The sequence below is a fragment of the Castanea sativa genome, chromosome 3, assembly GCF_040712315.1.
Source record: "Castanea sativa cultivar Marrone di Chiusa Pesio chromosome 3, ASM4071231v1".
NCBI lineage: Eukaryota > Viridiplantae > Streptophyta > Magnoliopsida > Fagales > Fagaceae > Castanea > Castanea sativa.
Genome location: NC_134015.1, coordinates 2,260,371 through 2,286,482, shown reverse-complemented (window position 1 = coordinate 2,286,482; position 26,112 = coordinate 2,260,371). Strand labels below are relative to the sequence as shown.

General features: G+C 34.0%; 1 protein-coding gene and 1 pseudogene across 4 annotated transcripts; one reads left to right on the top strand and one right to left on the bottom strand.

Moving 5' to 3' along the window:
• Positions 1-354: 354 nt before the first annotated feature.
• LOC142627886 (protein FAR1-RELATED SEQUENCE 5-like) lies at positions 355-3,916 on the bottom strand (annotated as a pseudogene).
• A 901-nt stretch (positions 3,917-4,817) lies between these two features.
• LOC142627441 (uncharacterized) lies at positions 4,818-9,649 on the top strand. Of its 4 annotated transcripts, none has more exons than XR_012842843.1 (4): positions 4,818-4,986; positions 7,633-7,698; positions 9,025-9,096; positions 9,491-9,649. XR_012842843.1 is itself a non-coding variant. In XM_075801303.1 (4 exons), the coding sequence occupies exon 1, from the start codon at positions 4,983-4,985 to the stop codon at positions 6,759-6,761; it is 1,779 nt and encodes a 592-aa protein (XP_075657418.1). In that variant the 5' UTR covers positions 4,818-4,982; the 3' UTR covers positions 6,762-6,783; positions 7,633-7,698; positions 9,025-9,096; positions 9,491-9,649. The 4 variants fall into 4 exon arrangements, 1 of the variants encoding a protein (XP_075657418.1); XR_012842845.1 differs by having other exon boundaries at positions 7,575-7,698; XR_012842844.1 differs by having other exon boundaries at positions 7,541-7,698.
• The last annotated feature ends 16,463 nt before the right edge of the window (positions 9,650-26,112 follow it).

Genomic DNA, 26,112 nt, shown 5'->3' with positions numbered 1-26,112 from the left:
GTAGCAAAATTCATAACGACTATACACACCGATTCAAGCCATATAACCCAACGTGATCTTCTCCAACCAAAAATTCACAATCAAAAGATTCCTACATATAACATTTTAACAAATCAACATTTCATTTTCTATGCTAATGAAAGTAACTAGGTAGTCGGATATTAGACAAAATTTATAAGTGTACACGATTCGGACCATTTAACCCAACAACATTGTCTTGTCCAACCAAATTACTACAACCGAAAGATTCCCGTATATGACATTTAAATAAATTTATGTCACTTTATAATAGTAGTAATTGTTTAATAGGATATTAGAAGAAAAAAAAATGTAAATAGGAGCATCATACCTGAGTTATGTTATCTACTAATTGTGATGGTTGTTCAACATTACTATGTTCTTTGTGAGAATTAATATTAACAGAGGAATCAACCTATGTGGGAAGAAAAAACAATTGTCACATAAAACAAATTTATGAACCTACAAATTCATGTTCTATAATGGAATGTAAATGAACTTACTCTATTTAAGCCACCACGTGATTGAACTTGTCTTGCTCCACTAGTCTTTTTGAGTTGATCGTTCTTACTTTGAGATTTTCTTTTTTTCCTTTCTAATGAACTTTTCAACCTTCCTCTTGGTCGACCTACAGTAGGTTTTGTTTTGATCCCACGTATGTCTTGAGAAATGTCCACATGTGACTCAAATCCACCATCACCTTGTAAAACATTCTCGGGAACAACTTCACCATGGACCTCACCCTCCATAGAGGACAAACAACATCTAATTCTCATTTCTTGCAAATCCTTCAATAATTTGTCAAAACATTTATCAACATATTCATACATCATCTCTCTCTCTGCTGCAAATGTGTTAATTTGAAGACATTTGTGACTTAAATAAGAAAGACGCTTTCCCACTGACTCTTGAGCACTACCTTTAATATCAATGCCACGATAGTCCTTGATAGAACCAACCTTTGCATCTTGTGTCCACCTTTTCAATACATAATGGGCTGGAATTCTCTTAACATTTTTCTTGTCAAGAACTTTCAAAGCATGGGAACATAGAATTCCCAAAAAACTAAACTTCATGCAACTGCATTGGACTGTCGTTGTTGAGGCTTCATATTTGACTAAGTGCTCTTGAGTTTTGTTTCGATATTTCACTCTATATTACCGTGATAGAATCAGATTTACTAGCCTTGTAAATAGTACAATCCACAATCTTCACATATTCATCTTGAAACATTTTGAATATTTCCGGAGTGTACAACTTTGCGGCATGTCTCAACATCTCAAAATCAAATAGTAAAGCTGGTGTTGTTTGCCTCATTTTGAACTCGCTTGTAGTTCTTGACTTCGCTTATCAAACAATACTCTAGAGTAATGTCCAAAAAATTGCAAAAGACCATATTTTGGCTTCAAGTATTTCTTCAACACACCATTTATTGACTCACTGCGTTGAGTGCTTTTCATATCAGCAGTGAACATATGTCGACCATATACCATACACCATTTCTCTTTCACATCAAACATTTCACGCAACCATGGATTATCAATTAGATCATATGTCTCAAGCATGTTATTCCAAGCAACTATCCATTCATTTTCATCTTCAAAATCATACACACAATTACTAAGATCATTTCGAAATTGGCTTGATGAATTAAATATATGATGTAGACGCTTAGCAGCATTCTGATAAATATGCCACACACATAGACGATGATTTGATTCAGGAAACACATCTTCTATTGCATTAGCCATTGCAGCAGATTGATCTGTAAATATAGTTCTTGGTTGTTTGACATTGCACTCAAAAAAGTTTCAAACAACCACTTGAATGACATTATAGTTTCATCATAAAGTAAAGCTACACCAAAGATAATTGATTGTTTATGATGATTAACCCCAATGAATGGAGCAAAGGGTCGACCATATGAATTTGTTCGATAAGTGGTGTCAAAACATATAACATCTCCAAAGTGTCCATAATCAACTATAGATCTAGAATCAGCCCAAAAAATATTCAAAATTTGATTATCATCATCAAGTTGTATAGAATAAAAATAAGATGGATCTTCTAATTGCATCTTTCTAAAGTGATCCATCACAGCACGACCATCTCCTCTCTTTAAAGCCTCTCTCCTCTTGGAATTTACATGATTTTTATAGTCAATATTCAGAAACCCAAGATTTTCATAACCACCAACTTGCATGCTCAACAAATCTATGGTTTGTTTTATTGATACCCCAGATTTTTCTGCATCATCCGCAAAAGCTTGTTGGGCAGGTGTAATTTTCCTATTTGATCTTAACATGTGTTTCATTGGAGAAGGAGCAAACTCATGATTATGTTGTTCGTGAAAAGAAACAACTTCTAACATACCATCCTTTTGAAGTTGACAAGTCATTTGTGCTAAACAACCAATTCGTGAAATTGGGTGATGGAAAGATACCTGTTCACGACGTTTGTCAATAGCTCGTTCACCTTGTTTTGAACAACAAAATGTTCTCCTCTTAATATGTCCAGCACTTCCTCGCTTAACATACTGTTTTCTTACACTAAAACCCATTCTATGAGCATATTGTTTGTAAAACTCATATGCACTATCATCACAATCAAATTTCATTCCAATCATTGGTGCCTTAATATCCTTATTGTGTTTACTTGGGGTGTTTGGACTGCCATCAATAGGTTTGACTTGAGCTTCTTCCTAAGTCCAAAAACCAATAAAAAGCAATAGTGTTAAGAATATTCAGTATGAAAAATAATATTCAATTTTTTTAATAAATTTAGCAAAAAAAAAAAAATCATAGTTGTTTATAGTCTTGCAAATAGTCACAAGGAACAACAACAACAACAACAATGATCAGAACTCAAAATACCTAAAGATTCAACCTCTGTGACTACCCAATTCAGACCCACCCTTTTGCTTTTTTACGCTTTTCCAAACTTTTCGTACCTAGCCACAGAAGCCAAAGAAAACCCCTTCCTCTAAGCAAAGCTAGACTCTACAGCTCTACTCTACACTATACAACTTTGTCATGGTATATACTATATACTGATAATATTATTTGTATTGCTCTTTAAGAAAGTTATCAACTTGGTTGCCTTATAAAGGCAATGTGATTGGGTACCTTGGTTTGATTGGAGTCCTAGAAAAGGTGGATGAAAAGCGTCTCTCAGTTATGCTTCTAGTAATGTTTTTTGTTGACAATGATTCTGCTATATGTTTTTTGCTCTAGGTTTTTTTTTTTAACAGTCTGAGTATATATTTATATATTGATAATCTATTGTTAAAATCTGAAAGGAGAACTCAGCAATGATAATGATCATAAGGACAAATATTCAAACTTCAAATATAATGCAATTTTAGAAACCAATTTGAGGAAATAATTATCTTTAAAAAAACAATGTTTTTTTTTTAATTACAATTTTTTTAAAGAAAATCAGACCTGAACAAATTGGGCCACATTGCATTTGTCACTGTCGGGTTGAATGCCGAGAAACGATGGAGTGGTAGGAGCGGTGGTCCTTGGCGGTGACTTTATGGGAGCGGCATCGGTTGAGTGAGAAAGTGAATGGGGTGGAATCAGCGAAGGGGGAAGCGGGTGAAGAGGAGGAATGGAGATATGCGCCGGTGAGATCGGCGGCCGCTGCATGTGGCCGCTTTCAATTCTGCCTCCCAAGACAAAGCTGAGAAGGTTGAGACGCAGGTTTGAAGAGTTTGAGGAGAAAGAGAGGGGCTGTCCAGTTTAGATGAGAGAGACGCTGCTAACGTTAGGCTTTGGCCACCGTTGATTCTGCCTCCCAAGCTCTCGCCGGTCTGAGTTTGCTGAGATCACAGAGGAGGAGGAATCGGCGAAGAGGGAAGGGGGTGAACAGCCGGAATCGACGGCGGCCTCTGCATGTGGCCGTAATTCTTTGGCCTGACTGGGGTTTCAAGAGAAGACTGCCTAACGCAGGGGCGTGATTAAAGAGAAGTCTGAGTTTGCTGAGATCACAGTGGAGGAGGAGATGAGAGGGAGAGGCGTGAGGGAGAAGAACACTGTTTTTTTTTTTTTTCTTTGAAAGGCTGCCTAACGCTGTTAACGTTAGGGTTAACAGCAATCCAATTAAAATGGGTCATGTGCAATGCACATGACCCTTACTTAAGTGATTGTTTAGGTGTCTTATTATTTAATTGACACTTGTCTCTGTTTGTAGCAATTGCTGCAAACTTGTTTGGAGGAAATCCATGTCCTTAATTAATAGTCACAGATGCATAAAAACCATTACATTTTTATAGTCCAAGCAACCAAACACTTGCCCTAGGAAGGGTGGCCTAGCGATAAGGATCACACGCGCATGTGTAATGATCCTTCATTCGAACCTTGACGGGTATCGAGGATGGGAGGTGGGAGAACTCATGTGTTGCATCTCAGTACTAGCTCTCTTAAGGTGTTAGGGTGAGGTCTGTGACATCTCGGTCACAGTAATGATAACTTAATCCAACATTCTTTAGCAGGGTGCCTCTACGGTCATACCCAAGGGAATGAGCCATACATGATCGCCCTCACCCCTTTTTTATTATGAAAAAAAAAAAAAAAACAACCAAAAACCACTCTTTTTCTTCAATTGGTACAGGCTTATTAAAAAGGTCCACAAAATTCCAAAACTACCCCACCGAAACCCAATCAATGTTCCCAACAACCGGTTCCTTTAAGTTAACGAGGACGAGGACTAAAGAGTAAAATCGTTGTTCTAAACAGGAAAAAGGAAGAATAATCCGGTGATGTGTGCAGATTTCAGCCGTACCCATCACCAATTGTTTTTATGCTCTCTCACCATCAGATAACTGATCAGTAGACTGCCCTCAAAACCGAACCGATTCTCTATCTCTATCTCTCTCACTCTCTTTCTTTCTCAATTCTCAAACTCTATCGTTTCGTTCTCATTTCTGCTGCTGCCGAATTGTGTGCTGGATCTTCAGGAAAATGGGTACGCTGCTTCGTATTTCCCACTCTTCTTTTCGTTCTTATTGTTATTCTACTCTGACTGCTGCTAGTATTGCTAGTGCTAAAAAAAACCCGAATCACAATCACAATCAGAATCAAAATCAATTCTTGAAATCTGTTAGAGATCAGTGCAAATCTAGAAGCTTTAGGAATGTTAATCATGCCGTACACCTGTTTGAGACAATGCTTCACATGCACCCTTTGCCTTACATTGTTGACTTTAATCACATTTTGGGTGTCATTACAAGAATGAAGCATTACCCATTAGTCATTACTCTATTTAAACAAATGGGCTCATCAGGAATTGCTCCCAGTCTTCCTACTCTCAATACTTTGATTAATTGCTTCTGCCAGTTGAACCGAGTAGATTTTGGGTTCTCTGTCTTAGCAACAATTTTGAAACTTGGTTATCACCCAGACTCTTTTACTCTAAACACCCTTGTCAAGGGGCTCTGTCTTCAAGGTAACATTGCTGGAGCTGTGAGGTTGGTAGAAGAAATGGAGAAGAATGGGTATAAGTCTGATGCATTTACTTGTGGAACAATACTAAATGGTCTGTGTAAGATTGGACAGACTTGTATGGCTATTAGGTTGCTTAGGAAGATGGAAGAAGGGAATTTTGAGCTTGATCTGACAGCGTATAGCACAATCATTGATAGTTTATGTAAGGATAGATTGGTAACTGAGGCTTTGAACCTTTTATCTGAAATGATGAGTAAAGGCATTCAGCCGGACGTTGTCACTTACAATTCCTTAATTCAAGGCCTATGCAATTTCAGCCGGTGGAGAGAGGCTATCACTTTGTTGAATGAGATGACACAGAGGAAGATCGTGCCAAGTGTGAGGACCTTCACTATATTGGTCGACACACTTTGCAAAGAGGGAATGCTGACAGAGGCAAAAGAAGTTTTTGATGTAATGATTGAAAGAGGAATCATGCCTGATACAATCAGTTACAATTCTCTAATTGATGGTTACTGTTTGCAAAGCAAAATGGATGATGCAGTCAAAACATTTAATATGATGGATGAGAGGGGTTGTTCACCTGATGTGTTTAGCTATAACATATTAATCCATGGATATTGCAAAAATAAAAGAATTGATGAAGCAAGGAGTCTCTTTGATGAAATGTCCAACAAGGGAGTGGCTCCCAATGTTGTGTCTTATAACACTCTTATAGGTGGGTTTTTTCGAGTGGAGAGACCCCAGGCTGCACTAGACCTATTACATAAGATGCAGACATGTGGCCAACTTCCAAATCCCCTAACCTATGCCATCTTGTTGGATGGCCTTTGTAAGAACAAAAAAATTGGGGACGCGATGGCATTGTTTCAAGAGATGGAAGACAAAAAGTTGGACCATAATATTGTGTTTTACAACATCTTGATTGATAGTATGTGCAATGCTGGGGAACTTATAACTGCAAGAGAAATCTTTAGTGGTCTTCTTGCGAAAGGATTGCAACCTGATGTTCGGACTTACACTATAATGATCAAAGGGTTTTGCAAAGAGGGGCTAATTGATGAAGCAAGTGAGCTGCTAGAGAAAATGGATGAGAACCATTTCTCTCCTAATGATCGAACATATAACACAATCATCCAAGGGTTGTTGCAACAAAATGAGACAGCAAGGGCTATAGAACTTATTAAGATAATGGTTGACAAGGGTTTTTCAGCAAATGCAACCACTGCATCCATGTTGGTTGACTTGCTATCTACAAATCCATCAGATAAAGCACTTCAAGAATTACTTATTTAGACTTTGCCAGTCAATCTATAAGGTGTATGTATATTTGTTGGAAGTGGTTATTTACTTTTTGTGAAGTAATGTTTCTTTTCATGATTTTTCTATTTCATTTATGTATGCATGGTTGTTTGTACCTGTTCTATCTTTTGTTGCGACTTCATTGTGCACTCATGGAACCTATTTTACTGGATAGTTGTTTCAGAATTTTTTCTGATTTAAAATGCTAAATTTTGTCAATACAAAATTAACTTCACGGTTTAATCATTTTGGTATTTACGATTTAAAGTAAATGAAATCAATTGGAAATTCCCAACTTGTGATCATATAGCTGAAGAATATTTCATTTGTTAGTGATTAATTACATTTCATGGACACAGAGAGTTGATTCTTTTGGAGCTTTTGTAATTTCATTTTGTGGTATGTAGATTGTGAATTCCTAGGCTAACTTGGGTTAGGTTTCTTAGTTTTAGTTAGTGATGTTATGCTTAAAGGAAACCAATCTTTTTGAAATACACAAGGTTAAGTTAGTGGTGTCATGTTTGGTCAAGTATAAGATAGATAATTCCATAGGTCTTGTGAAATATACAACAAGGTTTATAAAAGTTTTGTTGTAAGTTGGTGCAAAATCATTATAATGAGATATTTATAGTATCTCCACCTTCTGGTCCAATTCCAATCCTCACGGTTTTGAATATTGTTTGTACTATTAGGAACAAAGTGATGTGAATGTATGTATGAGTGTTTTCTTGTTAGGTTGATTTGGTCTTTGACTTGTGATTTTGGGAATCTAGCTTGATATAAAAGATGGGGTTTTCTTTCACCAAGCTTTTCAGCTAGCCTTTTGCCAAGGAGATGCATATTCTAATGGTGGGTCTTCATGCAGCGGGCAAGACTACGATTTTGTACCAGCTGAAGTTGGGAGAGATTGTGACCACCTTTCCTACCATTGGTATTCTTTTGCTATATTGTTAACATTGTTTTATTATATAAAGTGCTGCTTGTTTGTAGTTATAGGTAGTTGGATATTACAAATTCTTTTGTTGCAAAAGCTGAAACGTAGCAATTATTGTTGCTACACTCCTGTTAAGCCACATCATCGGCCACGTCACTGTATATATATTGGTTTACCAACTCTATTAATTTTCTTGATGAATCTACTATGCTTACCATGTTGCCCTTATGTACTTATTTTTTCATGAGCTGGGATCATCTTTGCAAATTGATTCGTTTGGCAGCAAGAGAACAAAGAGAGAAATAATGCCCTACATGTAATTGTGCTTGTATATAGCATGTCATGTAGTCTTCAGTGGCTTTGGTTGGAATTATATGGAAATATGCTGTTGATTTAGCTGGAACCTTTTTTTCCTGTTTTTGTTTATACTTCTTAGGATTCGACAAAACTAGTATTGGAACTGAACCTTTCATTTTTTTATGGATTTATCTTTGCCTCTAATAACCTCAGGAAAAAAATTTATTTAGTTTCTTTCCAAGTGGCTTAGTGAATTCAAATTGATATCTTTTTAGCTAGACTTGGATCTTTCCAAGTGGCTTAGTGCGCTTAGATGTTGCTTTTTGCTAAAAGTAAGTTAAAGTATAATTGTGCCTTAAAAATGTGAGTTTTAAAAAGTTGTACATAAGCAAATAAGCTAAAAAGCTAAATGAATAAGCTATATTAGGGGCTCATCATGATCTTACTATTTGTTTTCAAGGTAAAGTGCTCCTCCTTAGATGGTCCCAAAGCTGAGGGAAATAATAAGTCAGATCAATTGGTATTAACAAATTTATGTTTTATGGGGTGAGGTTGGTGATGACCTAAGACATAAATTCTTTGAGATCTTTAGATAATAAAAATATTAAACTCGTATAATATACATTGAAAGCATTGGCATAATTTTTTATGATACTTCTGATACTTCTGATACCAGTTCCACTCCTATGTTCTATGTAAAACTGTGGATCAACCATTATTTTTTTTATTCAAGCTACTTTTATTGCTAATTTTCTTTTCACAAGCTTCTATAAACCAATTTGAACATACCTCTTCTATTCCTTTTCCATGCTTTAACCCTCAAATAATGTTGTTAGCCCTGTCATGCAACAATGCATACTGAAAAACTGTTGCATTTTTGTTTATTTAAGTTAAAAATCGTTAATCTAGTATATTTTATGGACTTCTTATGTAGTTATATGATGGTTATGTACTTTTGGGTTCTAAGTTTGACCTTGATTTTCATAATTAGAGTGAGCTGATTGAGCTATTTATTTATTGTTACAGCCACAGGGACATTGAAAGGTTACGACCAGTTGCTGAACCTTGTCCTAGATGAAGCTACAGAATTCTTGAGAGGTATAAACTTCTTTGCACATTATTTCCCCTATGTTTGCCTGCTGAAACATGCGGCATAACCTCTGTTATCTACATTCAGATTCTGCCATGTCTAAATTATGTAATGGCATATAAATTCCAATTGGATAATAGCAACTAGAGCTATTATTCAAGGGGGCCAAAAGGGATTACAAGTAAAGAAAATGTCTACTAGCTACCAACAAATGTTATATAAATTTACAAGTCACAGACCTTGAAAAATTCATACAAACATACCCTTGTATACATATACTGATGGCATTCCATAACAATAGATCAAAAAGGTGGCTTTTTTTAAGAGATGAAGACAAAATTAGTTTGTTTAATTCAGAAAATGTAATTGAAACATGATATTTTCTGTTTTGTCTATTCACAGCTTAGAGCTTTTGCACTGGAAGTAATATTGATGTTGCATTTATGCAGCCTTGTTGGTGGGAATTCCCGGCACGTGCACTCTCTTTTAATCATACTAGAAAATGTAAAAATTATTGAGCCTGCTATCTTAGCAGTGAGAATTATTTGTAACTAGTCATAAACTCACGCAATGCATGAAAATAAATAATTTTTTTGTATTTTAATATAATGTATTATTCTTTTTTTTTTTATTTAAATTGTTGACAATAATTTGTTCTTGCTAAATTTTTTTCTATTTGATCCAATTAGGTCTACTTTAATCTCATTCATTCCAATTTGGTCCATTTAGGTCTACTTCGGTTGAATTTGGTCTACTCGGTCTATTTCGGTCCACTTTAGACTAATTGAGCCTTATATTGATTCTTTTTGTAGGTTTCATTTTCAAGTTTTGCTCAAAAATTCATTTTTTATCTTAATTTTTGGGTTGAAACTTGAAAAGTATGAGATTTTATTATATTTGGCTAAACTCTTTAGTTTTGAGTTAAAAAATACAAAGAAAATAGACACTAAAAATTAGAAATATGAGCCTAAAAATGTAATAAAAATGATAGATATTCAAAAATCTTATTTGGTCCACATTGGTTTTATTCGGTCCATTCTGTCAACTTTGGTCCAATTTAGCCCTATTTAGTCTATTTTGTCCACTAAAATTATATTTGGTCCACATTGGTCCTATTCAGTTTATTCTGTCCACTTTGGTTCTATTCAGTCCATTCTGTACACTCCGGTTCTATTCAGTACTATTCGGTTCACATTGGTATTATTCACTCCATTCTATCCACTTTGGTCTACTTCAGTCCTATTCGGGTCATTTAGTCCAGTTTAGTCCTATTCAGTCCATTTTGTCCACTTTGGTTTTATTCGATCCATTCTGTCCACATCGGTCCTATTCAGTTCACATTTTTCCTATTCAGTCCACTTTGGTCCTAATCTGTCTATTCATTGTTATTCCGTCCACTTTAGTTCTATTCCGTCCGTTCGGTCCACCTTGTTTCTATTTGTTCCATTTGGTCCTATTGAGTCCATTCGGATCACTTCAATCCATTTTGGCCCACTTTAACTTATTTTTGTGCACTTACATAATAGGAAAAGACATGGAGATAGGCACCATCATTTTTTTACACAATTTTTTAGTTGACTATTTTCCTACCGACTATTATTGCACTTCTAGTCTTCTAATGAGTTACTTGATGAATGATCAATGTCACTGTATATGCACTGTTGACCCCAAAGATCCTTTGAAGGTACTATGGATCAAACTAGATGCCTTGGTCTAACAGTGTGTTTGCTTTTGACTTATTGTTCTCGAGAAAATATTGCAGAAACTTCTAAATTCACTATGTGGAAATTCCCTTGCACCTGTCTAAAAACATCCAAAGGTGTAATAAAATGACTGTAACCACATTCAACTACAGCATTTTGTTCCTAATCAATCATATAGATATAAAAGACATGCCCAGTTCCTGTGTCAACTATTTAGCCTAATACCTCATAAAATGGAGACCTCGGCAGAGCTTGATTCATTTCGAGGTTGCATACACATATAATGCTAGGATAAGAATTTTTATTCATCAGGAAAAAAAAAAAGAAAAAAAGGAGAATGAAGTTTTGTACAGTGAGTCCAAATTGCAGATGAACGGAAGTATTGCAAACCACTCTGTAGAATGACCATTACGCGCATAGAAAGCAATCTCAAATTCAAATTCATATTCCAAATCTATCTTCATCTTCAGGAGCTAGCTTGCCTTTGATCTTCTAGGGTTTGGTTTTTGTATTTGGAGGAGCTTGGTCTAGGGTTTTGGTATTTGGAGAGAGACAGAGAGTGAGAGACATTTTAATATAGACTAGTTTGAACAACCGCCTTTATCTTGTCTTTTAGTACTGGGCCAAGCCCAGGCCCACAATTAGTTTTTATCACAGCCACTCCTCAATGCCCAAATGATAAAACCCAGCCAAAGGTGGTTTTACACAACCACTCTAGAGACAAAGCATCAGCTCTAAAGGAATTCTTAGCTTCCAAAATGTTAATGTATTAATCCTATCTATCCAAGTAATTCAAACTGTGAGACACTTTATATCACAAACAACATATTCACAAACTAAGTCATGTGCTAAAAATCTAATCTTTTTTTTATATATATAAATTTTTTGGCTGAATAAATATACAAAAACACAACTGCATTCACATTAGGTATGACACAATTGCTAAGAAACCCCAAAATTACACCAAACTAACCCTTTTTTAATGCAAAATAGAAATATAAACTACATTGCTTATCCCAAAAAAAAAAAAAACCTATCACCAAATTAGATATAAAACATAATAATGGGTATGAGTTATACTAATTCATATGCTTAAAATATACATAAACACAACTTGCTCAGAAACCCAAAATCACACCAACAAGAAGTTAAAATTTGGCTGTATTTACAAGTTGATTTTGTTTGGTTGTAAACTAGATACTGAATTGCTCAGAAAGATGGTATGTAGTTACGTTATGATTAGGGTCATTCTCTAGTTTTAAATTAAAAAAAAAAAAAAAAAGCAATCAAAGATGTCGACTATTCAATGGGAAGATTTTTTTAGAGGAAATTTTATTGGAGTAGATAAATAATGATGTCAAGTATACGCTATTACGTAGCGTGTAGAATGGTCCCATCAGGTTATCACTTTGCTAATTAGAACCTTGTGTTAGTAGATGGAATTTTGATTTCTTTGTTGGTTAGTGTTAACTAACCCTAAGTTGCCGGTTAAGAAATAGCTTTATGTCATTTTTTTTATGTTAGATTTTTTACCAACTTTCTAGGGCGTAGAGCCAATACAACTAACTTTTTGAGTTCCACTTATCACTTTAGTAATATTTTCAATTCAATCATCAATTCATACCAATTTTTTTATTCCGTTAATGTTTCCCTTTTATGTTTTGGTAAAAGTTTGAATCAACCTTATTTTGGTTGTGTTGAATGAATTGCCGTGTTGAGGGAATTGCAAAACCTACAATATGTACCTAGTCTTTTAAGAGTCAGGTCAACCTGATAATGCCGACTTAATCCCTAGGCAATTGCCCTAAAAATAGGGGGAAAAAAAAAGACACTATGATACACACGCACATATAAATAATAATAATAAATTCAATATTTGGAGTGGGAGATTTAAATTATGAATGTTTTCCTTGAAAACATTAAGAGGTGTTAGTCGAATTACAAGGCCCCATGATTTATAATACATTAATAATTTAATACTATACTTTTATAACATCATAAAATAAAATATATTTAATTTCTATAATATAACATATACTTTCATCTAAAAAAATCTATTTACTTGGTTTTTCAATCCATATGAATGATGGCAATGGCATTAAGCCATTAACTACTAGGTTTTGTAATATGTTAGATTTGATCAAATGCTTGAATAGAAACGACAAAAAAAATTGCACTACTAACAAAATTTTTTTATCTAGGAACCCACTTACTGTGTGATAAAATTTTTATATAAACAATTACCCGACAATTGACATAGAATAGTAGTCATATTAATAGACAGTAGGGATATACAGACATTTATCATACATACATTCATCAGACCACCAAATGTGCTCAAAAGTCAAAAACAAGATCCATCATTAGAGCTATACGAATGCCACAATAAAATGAGCCCTTTAAGCAATGAATTAAAATAGCTAAGCTCATAGTACTTTACTGGTTGAAACTTCCCACATCTAGTATTTGACGTAGATTGAGCCAAGCAAGAAAGTCTAGATGCAAATGATTCCTTAGCCTACACATAAATTTTGAAGAAATGGATGACACTAGGAAGAGAGAGAGAGAGAATTTGAGAAAAATCATAAGGTTGAATTGATAAGCCAAACTCACACCTCTGTGTACCCTATCGACAAATGTTTTGCGTAATCATTAGCCACATTTAGGTTTTTTGTACTAGTAACTCCATCATGATGTTGAGCAATTGCTAAAGCATCTGCTAGTGATTCTGTATTGGGCTCAGAACTATTCCTTCCTTTGAAAAACTCTAGTTGCCTTGCGGCCAATTATTCATTAGAGATAAATAAATCTCAAACTCTAAAACTGTCATTCGACTGTTCTAATTAAATGCATCATACAAACTGAAACAGTCACATAGATGATACAAAATAATAGCCACTCATTATTTTGACATAGTGCTTCAAGGCAGGGACGGAGCTAGGATTTTGAGTGAGAGGGGCGATATACACTCAAACCCAAATGCTTAAAAAATGTGTTATACCCTAAACCTTCATATTGTAGCTCTAGATTAACCCAAAGACAACCATGTTTTTTTTATCCAAGCTACTTATAAAAGAATATATGTGTGTGTGTTTTTATCTCAAGTTTCTTTGGAGAACTTCATCAAACACTTAAGCTGCACTTATCCTATGCTAATGCTTTAAGATAAATTTCATAAATCATTTAGAACTCAGACAAAACTCACAAAAAGAATCAAAATTTAATGAAAAACTGAATAAAGAAAGTATATTTTTGTGAAAGCATGGAACAAAAATGGAGCATAAATATATATTTTATATTTTGCTTTATATTATTGGACCAAGGGGGGCCATTGCCCCCCCTGGTCCAAGCATAGCTACGTCTCTGCTTCAAGGCTGGTCTACTGGTAAAGAATCCTGTCCAGTATGCATTTGCACTATCTGCATAACTGGCATGGTGCATGCTTCAAACTTTAAGAAAAGGTTGAAGTGGGAAGCAAAAAGAAAACGGGTTATATAACATCCAAACGTTAAACTTACAGGAAAAAGTCATCAGTCTTGGTTGGCCAGGATTCATCTGTAGCATACTTTGCATCAGTATATATGGATGGGATAGAGTATAGAGCATTGATACACCCATCCTGGAAAGCCAATTAGAACAAAAAAAAAAAAAAAAACAGAAAATAAAAGAAGGATGTAAAACGATGAGGCAGAATTTACTGACACAAGAAAAATTCAACATTAAAGAGAGAGAGAGAGAGAGAGAGAGAGAGAGAAGAAGAAGAAGAAGAAGAAGTTAGCTTCATGGTTCTCTACTGTAATTTTTTTGTTTTTTAAGTTGAGATAGAATTCTACTCAAAGCCTTATTCAAGTACATGTGTAGAAAGCTATCTTTAGGAGACTTGAATCTCAACGCTTGTCCTCCCTCACACCTTATAAGTACTTATACTTGTAAAATGACTTTCACGCCAAGAATGCGTTATAGTTACCTGATGTAATTTAGATGTCATTATATCGTGGACTCCAAAAATGTTCAAGGAAAACTTTATTTATTTATTTTTAAAAACTAGGAAAGTCAACAGTAGAATCTTAATTATCAATAACTATTAAATGCCAGTACTTTCGGAGAAGAAAATTCTTCTCTCTTTGATTTTAGAGTAATGTTATAAGCATAAATTATTTTACAACATTTTTACAAAGTGTTGATGTAGTCAACTTTTTATTGGTTTTTATCTAGACCCACCATTAATATTACTTTTTCATTTATCAATAATCACTCAACGAATTAGCCGTTTGTAAAAAATTTTATAAAATAATTTGTTTCTTTAGCATTATTCTTGATTTTATAATGCTTTACTTTGGCTCACTTCCACAGTTCCACTTCCAGGGAAAATTATAAGGAGCGAGGTAAATTCTATGGACTATGCCCCATTTCCCCCGGTGGATCGAACTTATACTCTTTCTCTTGGGGAGAGAAGAGGTAACATCCAAAGATTCCAAAGTACAACATTCAATGGTCACTGTAGGATCAGTTTTGTTCTTTTCGCATCCCTAAAGATAAAATTGTCCTATTAATTTGGACTTACTCAACAATTTCAAAATGAAGGCAAATTTTTAAAAGGCAAACTGATGTAGAGGAATGCCCTTCAACTCGACTAATAAAATAATTCACATCAATATAGTCCTGTGTGAAGCCAATCTAATGGTCATTGTTACTTTCAAAATTCTTAACTCCTACTCCATCTTTTCTCCAACCAGCTGTAAGTAGAAAAGTGAAATAAAACAATGTCACTGATAATCTTTTTATTTATTTTTGTGGTGTTTTTGCTGCTAAGTATCCTAGTTATAATGTGGGTTATTAAGTGTGCGTTTGGATTTCGTTTATTTTGTTGAAAACTGAAAATAATAAAAAAATATTTTTCGGTTACTGTTCAGCACTGTTTGGCACTGTTCCTATGCATGTTTGCACAGTTCATGGACATGAACAGTGCAAGATGCGCAGCACCTTAAAAAAAATAAGGCCAAAAATGTGGGACGTGGGACGTGAACGCGCAAGAATTTATAGTATAAACAAAACAACCCCATTCAATTAGATGTAGAAAAACTCAAAGGAGAAGAAGAAAAGAGAAGGATCCATGAATTTAAGTAGAAATTATACATACCCATGTCTCTGTAGCGTAGAGGAGGAGAGATCACAACAACACATCCAAGCACAGGAACCAAAAGAAGGAAGCAATGAATGAGACAGAGCGTGAAAGAGAGAGACCGAGAGACTTGAGAGGGAAGAGAGATTAGACTCGGTGAGAATGAGAGATTATGTGGGTGTTTGAAAATTACATGGTACTTTGGGTGAGTTTGGTTGGGCTTTTTAAAAAAGTGCATAATGAAAAAGTTGAGTTTTGAAAAAGTGCATAATGAAAAAGTGATTTTTCAAAAAGCTGAGTGTTTGGTAAAAGCTGTTAAAAAGTGCTTTTTGAAAAAGTGTTTGGCTAAAACTATAAAAGTTGCAGTTTGAGGGACAAATTACCAAAAAGGACAATGTATATATAAGGGAGTTTATTTCATACTTATAATTCAACTACTTCATATACTTACTAAATAATAATAATAATAATAATAAATTTATATTATTGGTATTATTTTAATAATGTTTGGGCAATTATTCTTTTTTAGTGGCATAATTATTTGTTATTACCATTAATGACTTCTTATTAATATGTGGGAAAAAAAATATGTGGGAAAAAAAATTTTAGAAGCTGCAGCCTTGGTTCCAGCCTGCGCGCACGGCTGATCTCGATGCACGTCGCCTGGGCATGCCCAGCAGGAAGCTCTGCCGCATCACTGCCGGGCATGACCCATCAGCTGCCTTGCTCTCTCTCCCCCCCCCCCTTTTTTTTCATAAGATTTTCATTAGATGATTTCTTATACACTGTGTAATGTCTTTCATTCTTTAAACCACTAATATACTCAAATCCATACTGATGCGTGTGCTGCTGATGGGTCATGCCCGGCGGCGATGCAAAGATCGATTCTTCTTCTTGGGGCGTGCCAAGGCAGCATGTGGCTGCTGCTTCTTCTTCTTCTTCACGTTCGGTAGTCACAGAAACAATTGCACAGGTCACTTCAACAAATGAAAACAGACAAATCTATATACATATGTGCTTATGTTGCCCCATCATATGCCTGAACTTGGAGAGCTTAGAGAGCAGGTGGTGCATCGAGATGTAAAGGTTCTCTTCACCTGCAATAAAATCAGAGGAACATTTAACTTCAGACTTTGGAAGCAACTTAAATATAAAATTACAAATGGATTACTTAAGAGTATCTTTTGAACCTAGATATGCCTTATAAGGAGTCTTAAACTGTAGTTTCACTATCTTCAGTATCCTGGACATACCTTGTCGTAACAAGTGTAAAAAAAACTTTCTAACACATGCCTTTTACCATACCACCCCACACATCGTTTCCAGTCAACCTTATGGGAGAAGACTTCACTATGCAACTTTGATGTTGCCTTCAGTTTTTGAGCTTTAGGGCCCCGTCATATATTTGTGTCGCTTGAAACTATGGCTTTCTCCTCACACTCTCATTAGAAAAGTTCAATTAACAATAATTGTTTGAAGTTCTTTTAACTTGAGATTTCTTTCAAAAACAGCCTAAAGACCAACTACAACAGAATATGAAAGATTCTAGTGCCATTCCTCATCCATAGGCAACTTTCACATTCAAATGCAAACAGAATTAGTCTACAATATGACATCTTAAGAATACTATAAGCAGAACTAGGCAATAAAAAGCTAAATAAGTGGTAGATAAAGCAATAGCAGCATTTAAAATGTGATAGCAGCTCAAATGCTCAATGTTTGCCCTTAACGTTTGACCCATCAGCTCAATGTTTGCCTCTAAATTGGAATTTGAAGAATTGGGTAAAAAAAAAAAAAAAACACTTAAAAGTTAAAACTTACACCACAACCAAACACATATTGAACTGCAACACAAACACGGCTATAGCTCTACTTCTCAAATACCCACTAATATTGAACCAATCTATAAAGTAAATTTGCCTACAAATCGAAAATTTGAAGAATTGGGTAAAAAAAAAAAAAAAAAAACTTAAAACTTACACCACAACCACACACATATTGAACTGAATCACAAACATGGCTATAGCTCTACTTCCCAAACACCCACTAATATTTACTCCCCAATATTACATTTTACCATAATCCTTATAAAATTGAACTAATAACTAACTCATACCAACTAACCTCCTTTTCTTTTCGGGTTCCAGAAACAGAAAATGAAACAACTTGATTACACATCCTAGTTTTCAACAAAGTATAAACACAGAGAAAATAATAAGAATAAGAAGAAAAAGGGTGTACCTTAATTTAATCAGAAGGATTGTATCTGTTTGTGTATTTTGCTTGGTGCCTTTTTGATCAAATGCGTACCTTCAAGATTCCTGTCTCAGATCAGAAAAAAAAAATTAAAACAAAAAACATTACAGATCAGAGAAAACGAAGAAAGCAGAAGAGGAAGAAGAAGAAGAGGACGAAGAAGAAGAGGAAGAAGAAAGCAGAAGAGGAAGAAGAAGAAGAACAGATGACTTACCACAGGGAGATCGGTAGCAGCACGGAGAAGGCAGAGCAGAGAAGAGATGAGAGGAATCAGCGTCTGAGAGGAATCAGCAGAGAAGAGATGAGGGTGATTCGGTAATTTTCGGTCTCAGCTATCCGTTGAGCTGAAAACGTTGATGCGCGTTTGAGATATGGACCTCAGACCACCATTTCAGAAAAGTTGAGTTTTGCCTTTGCCTTAAAACGCAGCTTTTATCTAAAATCTGCGTTTAGGCTTCACCAAACGCCCAGTGGCTACCAACTTTATGAAAAAGCTACGTTTTGGGTCCTAAAAGCCCAACCAAACGGGCACTTTATCTTTAAGATATAAAGTTTTGTTAAAAAATTACACGGTACTTTATCCTTTAGATATAAAGTTTCGTTAAAAAAGTACACAATACTTTATCTTTCAGATGTAAAGTTTTATTAAAAAATTACACGCTGCTTTATCTTTCAGATACAAAGTTTTGTTAAAAAAAAAAAATACTTAATTAAAAAATTACATGGTACTTTATCTTTTAGATATAAAGTTTTGTTAAAGAAATACGCGGTACTTAATCTTTCAGATATAAAGTTTTGTTAAAAAAATACACGGTAACTCATCTTGCAGATATAAACTTTTGTTAAAAAATTACAAGGTACTTCATCTTGCAGATATAAAGTTTTGTTAAAAAATTACAAGGTACTTCATCTTGCAGATATAAAGTTTTGTTCATTCTATATATATATATATATATATATATATATATTAAGGTTTGGGCTAATTATACAGCTAGGCCGTTTTTAGGTTTTTTTGGGCTAATTATCATATCGTACGGGCCGAATCACAGTTGGATGGAACAAACTCAACAAAGCACTGATTTTATAATAATGTAACTTACATTCAACGCTTTAATTTTTTTAAACTAAATTGGACTCAATTAAAACTTTCATTCAACACTTTTATTGCTTAAACTAGTTATCGCAGCACGTGCTTGCTGGGAAAAAGAACAATGATTAAGGTCAATTTTAGATTTTATTTGTATCACAAAAAAAAGAAGAAGATATAAATCATTTAATTTTTAAAGTACATAAAGATTTGTATCAATTAAAAGAGACATTACTTTTAAGAATTTTGATAATTATGTCATAAAACTTTAATCTCATTCGGATAAGAATTTCGATCACCACAAAGTTATAAGGTAGCTATTTAACATATAAATATCTATTTTACTATAATAGTTTTTTAGCACTTATTTGCTAAAGTTAATATATCCACTCACTAAAAACTTCTAAGAATGATAATCTTCCAACAATAAACAACTGAGTTTTGCTAAGAGAAAAAAAAAGATAACAAAAAACATGTGTCATCAAATTTTTCATTAAAAAAATTATAAATTTCGAAAATTTAAACCTAGAAAATCAATGTTCTTTAGATAAAAGAAAAACACCATATATCATCATTCCAACTTTCCAAGAATTACTACTATCTAAAACTCAAAATATGTGAAGAAAATTTTTGAGATGTTAAAATTTAGTGGGAGCATTTTAAACATTACACAATAAAATATTTTAAGAATCATAAGTTTTCATTAGGGTTTAGCTGAGAAAATAACAATATGACATATTCGCTATTTTCAAAAACATTAAGAGAAAAATTGCTTGAATTTAAAATTTAAGAAGGAATTCTAAAACATAAAGGATTACAAGTGTTTTTATGCTAAGTTTTTATTTTTGTTTTTTTGTGTGTAAAACTATGTGGTTTTACTAAAAACATGGTGCGCAAAGAAAAAAAAAATACAAAAAGTCAACCCAAGAAAATTGTATGTGAAACAATAAATTTTGGCTAAACAAAACTGACTAAATCAACAAAAAATTTCTAAAAACACAACATAATGGCACAAAATTTTTATAATATCTTTATACTATTTTGTTATATTTTATTTTGACTTGTAAAAAATTGACAGTTCAACAGTTTTGAAAATATTGTGACGAAAACAAGATATCTTAACATTTTCACAAAAAAAAATCTTATATCCACGATATTTTCATAACAAATCATAGGTAGTAGGTTGTTACAGGTTGTTATTGGTAGGAAAAAAAGTTGGTTCATTGGTAAGTTTAAATTAGAACCAAAAATAATTTATCACCTATAATTTGTTATGAAAGTATTGTGAAAAATATTGTGGATATAACACTTCTTTTTTCACAAAAACTTTATTTTTAGTTGTGGTTGGTTCTAGTATAATATTTTATCATTTAATTTTGACCTAAAAGGAATTTACACCTCAACAATTGTGGAAATATTGTGCCAATTTGTTGTTTAATATTTTATTATAATGTAAAACAATGCAAATTGGACAAACCAAAAATAATGTAGCAAATCTATTGCAGTTTTATGCATTCAAAAAAAAAAAAAAAAAACAGCCAGCAAAACAGTGAAAATTGAACAAATCAAAACTACTGTAGTGAAGCTATGGTAGTTTTTTCCATTCACTCTTTTTATATATAGATTACTAAATTTGAATAAACCAAAAAAAAAAAAATTATGAATACAACAAAATATTACAACGTTTTCACAATACCTCTATTTTCAATCGTGGTGGATCTCAGTCTAATATTTTATTATCTTATTTTAACCTATAAAGCATTTACGCTTTAGTAGTTGTAAAAGAATTGTGATAACAACAAAATATTATGACATTTTCACAATACAATATTGTTATTTTTAGTTGTGTTAGATCTTGGTATGATATTTTATTTTATTTTATTTTGACCCATAAGGAATTGACACATGCGTCACATCATTTTCACAATATTTTTATGTATACATTGTACTTACAATGTAAATTTATATTGCAAACACATAAAAATTGGCAAATTTTGTACACATTTGCAAAATTTTTACAATATTTACCAATTTGTTTTTGCAAATGTGTATACTATTTGCCAATTTTTATATGTTTACAATGTAAGCGTACATTGTAAGTACACAGTAAGCTTACATTGTAGCCCTCCTTTGTGGCTACTATTATACAAGGTGTGCAAGAGCTGAGTAAAGATTTTCGTGGGGTAGAGTTTTCCCACGTTAAGAGATAGGGTAATAGTCCAGCCCACCTATTAGCTAAACACGCTTTGGGCGTTGTTGATTTTATGACTTGAATAGAGGAGAATCCTTACTTTCTAGAACAAGCCCTTGCCCATGATGTAATAAGTTTTTCCAGCCCTTAATAAAATTTCAGTATTTCATATCAAAAAAAAAAAAAAAAAGCTTAAACCAACTGTGTATTTGAAGGAAAAAAAAAAAAAGAAAAAAAAAAAGAAAGAAAGAAAAGAAGAAAAGGTGCAGCTCACCAATTGAATAAACCAAAAATACTATTCATGAGCCTATTAACTCTTTTTATGTAGTTAATAGAAATAAATTGGATTCAATTAAACTTCTACTCAAAATTTGATGCACTCAAATAATTAATAACTAGCCTAATCACGTGTGATGAGTCTTTTTTTTTCTTTTTTGGATTTAATATCATAGTTTTCTATAACATTTTTTTCATATAGTTCACATATCATAGTAGGTCATAAAGTTACCAAATCGTAATATAATTCAATTGAGAAAGTAGTATATAAATTTTGTTCATAAGCTTGCCAATTTTAATAAGAAAACTTCGGACCATTGAAAAGAATTCAATATATTGAACAGAGAGTACAGAATAAGATAGTGCCGATTAGAAATAGGATGAAAGAATGAAAAAAAAAAAAAAAACTGAAGGAATGTTGTGGGTTTGCAGTTTGAGGGATTTAACATTATTTGAATTATTATACAACTTTGTGAAGGTGAAGAGTGGAACAAATGAATAGGGATTTTTTTCCCCAGAAAGTTGCAATTTATTTTTATGTGGTTTTGTTTTTTTTTATGTGACGTAGGTAGGGTTTTTTTTTTTTTTTTTCATAGGTGCGTGGGGTATCTTATTTTCACAGAACATGGGCATGTGGCATGCCTCCCTGAGTTATGAAAAAAATCCGAGAATGCATATTAGGAAGAAACTTTGTTACCGCCCCCCCCCCCCCCCCCCAAGATTTTTGATGAAAAAATACATATAACAATCTAATTTTAAAACCCCAGCGCATTCTTTGGCCAATAAATAATTTTGCTAAAACAAAAACCAAATCACTTGTTAGTCAGATACCTTTTCCTAATTAAATTAGGACTATAAAATCCAAATAAATACACACAAATCACAACATTAAAGTCACAAACATGCGTTTAAAAGAAGAGAAAAAAACTTCACAAATACAACCCAAACTTCCCAACCTGGTAACCCCAAAGATCAAAACTTCTCTAGCGGCAACAGCCACCACAAATCATTAAGTAATCAAGCTACCTTGGCCCCCAAGAAAAAAATCCTACCTCCACCACTGAACACCGGGTAGTTTGTTTTATTGATAAGACTTATGGATAGCACAATGGAGTACACAGCGACAGCGAATCTACAAAATCAATTTTGATGGAGCTTTGTTAATAGATACCCCGATGGTCTAGATTTAGTTCAGTGCTCTGTTGAAAAAGGCCTTGTGTTGTCTCGGGGTTACCCTACGTGATCTACAGAGGAAGTTAAAATAGGCCCTTCGGATTGCACATAAAATGAAGGGTGACTCTAAAAACTTGTTGGAGCAATTGTTCATTGATCCGTGAAGCTGAGATATCTGTCGGAAACTTTGAGATCCCACTCAATTAGTCACATCGGGCGAAAGAGCAATCAAGTTGCTCATTCTCTGGCTAGACTCGCTCAGCATAGTAGTGATCCTTTTGTATGGCATGAAGAATGTTCAAGTGTTATTCAGAGGTGGTTGTTAAAAGATGCATCCAATTTTTGCTAATTACTGGTAATTAATTGGAATCACGGTTTTCCTTTAAAACAAAATTAAAGGTTTCATTTTTACAATTATAAGGTTTAATTTGTTGTTTTTTGAAACTTCATTGTTGAATTTATTACTTTTGAAACTATATAGTTTAATTAGCTATGTCACTACAAAAAACGCGCTTTTGGGCCGCGTTTTTTAGCCGCGTTTTTGTAAAACGCAGCTACAGATAGGGGTTTTGAACTGCGTTTTACAAAAATGCAGCTCCAGGAAACACCTATAGCCGCGTTTACAAAACGCGGCTATAGACCCGCACTGAAGCCGCGTTGGTTAGTGCTGAGGCTGCGTTTGGCAGGTATAATTTCAGCCGCGTTTCTGAAAACGCGGCTACAGGGATTTCTTTATTTATTTTTTAATTGAATTCTGGAGCCGCGTTTAAAAAACGCAGCTCCAGACCAGCAGAAGCTGCGTTTCATTAAACGCAGCTCCTAAAGGTTGAAGCCGCGTTTGATTAAATGCAGCTCCAGACATGTTGAAGCTGCGTTTAATCAAATGCAGCTTCAACATGTCTGGAGCTGCGTTTAATCAAACGCGGCTTCAACCTTTAGTATAAATAAAAAAAAAAAAAAAATTCCCCTAAATCATTCCTAAATTTATTCGCAAGAAAACCCTAAATCAGAAACGCCTCCTCCATCGACTCCTTCTTGCTGTCTCTCACTCACCTGCCCAAACCCCTCCTCCACTCCCGTGACCGCACGATCAAGCTCTGGAACACCCTCGGAGAATGCAAGTTCACTATCTCTGACCAAGAGGCGCACCAGGACTGGGTCTCGTGCACCAAATCTGCCCCAACACTCTCCAACCCACCATCGTTTCGCCCGATGGGTCGCTTTGTGCCAGTGGTGGGAAAGATGGGGTGATCCTTTTGTGGGATTTGGCTGAGGGGAAGAAGCTGTACTCGGTTGACTTGGGTGCCATTATTGAGGAGAGCAAGAGCAGAGCACGGAGCAGAGCATTAAGATCTGGGATTTGGAGAGTAAGAGCATTGTTGAGGATTTGAAGAAGGTATAATTTTGGTAAGAGCAATTGTTTTTGAATTTATATTGTGTGTTTATGTTGATTTCAGTTATTCATTAATCAATTGAAGCGAAATTTTTTAAACTTTTTTAATGTTATGATTATGAACACGGAAAAGAATCTAAACACAACATATATGTTCTTAATTTGTTTCTTGCTTGGATTGTGATTATAATTTTAAACTCTGACAAAGCGTTTACAAAATTTTATGATAATCCCTAATTATTATCACTCGTTGCTGGTGTTATGTATGGTCTTACAAGCATGTATTTTGCTGGTGTTATGGTTCGTTTAATTCTTGTTGCCTCTCCTGCTGTAGGTCTTATTAGTGCCATCGCTGTTTCTGCAACTATAAAGAATTTCACTCTCGTAGCAAGGGCCAGGAATAACAATAAGGTTACCACTATTCTTCTAAATACTTGTTTAAGCTTTTTGTTTTGGTTATAGAAAGTAGTAGTGCATTTATCTCACATGTGCTCTTCTAAGTGGTTTGTTGTTAGTCAAATTCCTATTGCATTGCATCTGTTGTGAATGACCTTTCAAATCATTGTCCATGGTGTGGATGAAACATGGTTACATGCTTGGGGCTTTTTTTTGTTTTTGTTTGTTGGGTGTGTTATCATTAGTTAAAACAAGTATGATCAAAGGTGTATTAAAATATAGGTTTAAAATGTAGATTACCTTTCTTTTTCTTTTTCTTTTCAAAATAGTTAAATTAAAAACTATTGATTCTTGATTCAAGCACAACACAAAGGAAGTTAAAATGCAATAGATAACACATGTTGATTCAAATTTCCAATACAAAGTTTGCAACATTAGATAACACGCAAACAAAACCAAAAAAAAAAATGGTCTCCAACGAAATATATCAATATTTGTTTTGATTTCCTATTCTTTAATGGAAATTTTATGGAATTCCAATGAGCAGAAATTAGAAGTATTTGGAAACTCATTCCCAATGTATTAGACCAATTTCAATTCCGAAATTATATTTGCACTTCCATCATTTACAACCTTCTTTATTTTAAATTTTATTCTATATACATTCATTGCATTGTGATCCATTATTTTAATCACTAATACCCATTTTAACCACTCATTTGACCCCTGGAAATATGCATACATGCATATCTCAAAAAAATTTATGTGAGTAAGCCAATTCGTTCATACCTAGATTATATAATTTTAGAAATTTGTTGTTAATGGATCTCGCATGCTCATTGCCACTAATATCCATTAAATTATAAGCATTTCCATCAAAGACCTCGTTGATTAAGAAAGGTCTATCCCAATTAGGAGACCATTTACCCAAATATGGATCTTTAGCCCCTATAAGCAAGATAACTTTCCAAACTAAATCCCCAATGGTAAATGATTTTGCTTAAATTCTCTTGTTATACATCTCAGATACTTTTTGCTTTTGTACAACAATAGAATCTAAAGCTGCCATGCGAGCCTCATCAATTTCATATTGTTCTACAAACATTGCATCCTGATAATCCAAATGAGTCAATTCATAATTTTGCCGTGTAATCCTCATTGATCTCGCAGTAATCTCCATGGGTAAAACTGCATCATGGCCAAAAAATAATGAATATGGGGTAGTGTTTATGCTCATTCCTTTCGAAGTTCTATATGCCCATAATACTTTAGACTAAAAATCGTCCCAACTTGTAGGATTTCTAGCCACTTGTAAAGTTGTTATTTACAACTATTTTGTGTTGGTTTTAATTCCATGCCAAATTTTATTGTAATTTTGTTCAATCATGAGTACCCTATATTTTATGTGGGATTTCTTTATATGGGTT

Excerpts from the sequence above, each read along its gene's own strand:
- LOC142627441 (XM_075801303.1), top strand. The coding sequence starts at position 4,983 with ATGGGTACGCTGCTTCGTATTTCCCACTCTTCTTTTCGTTCTTATTGT.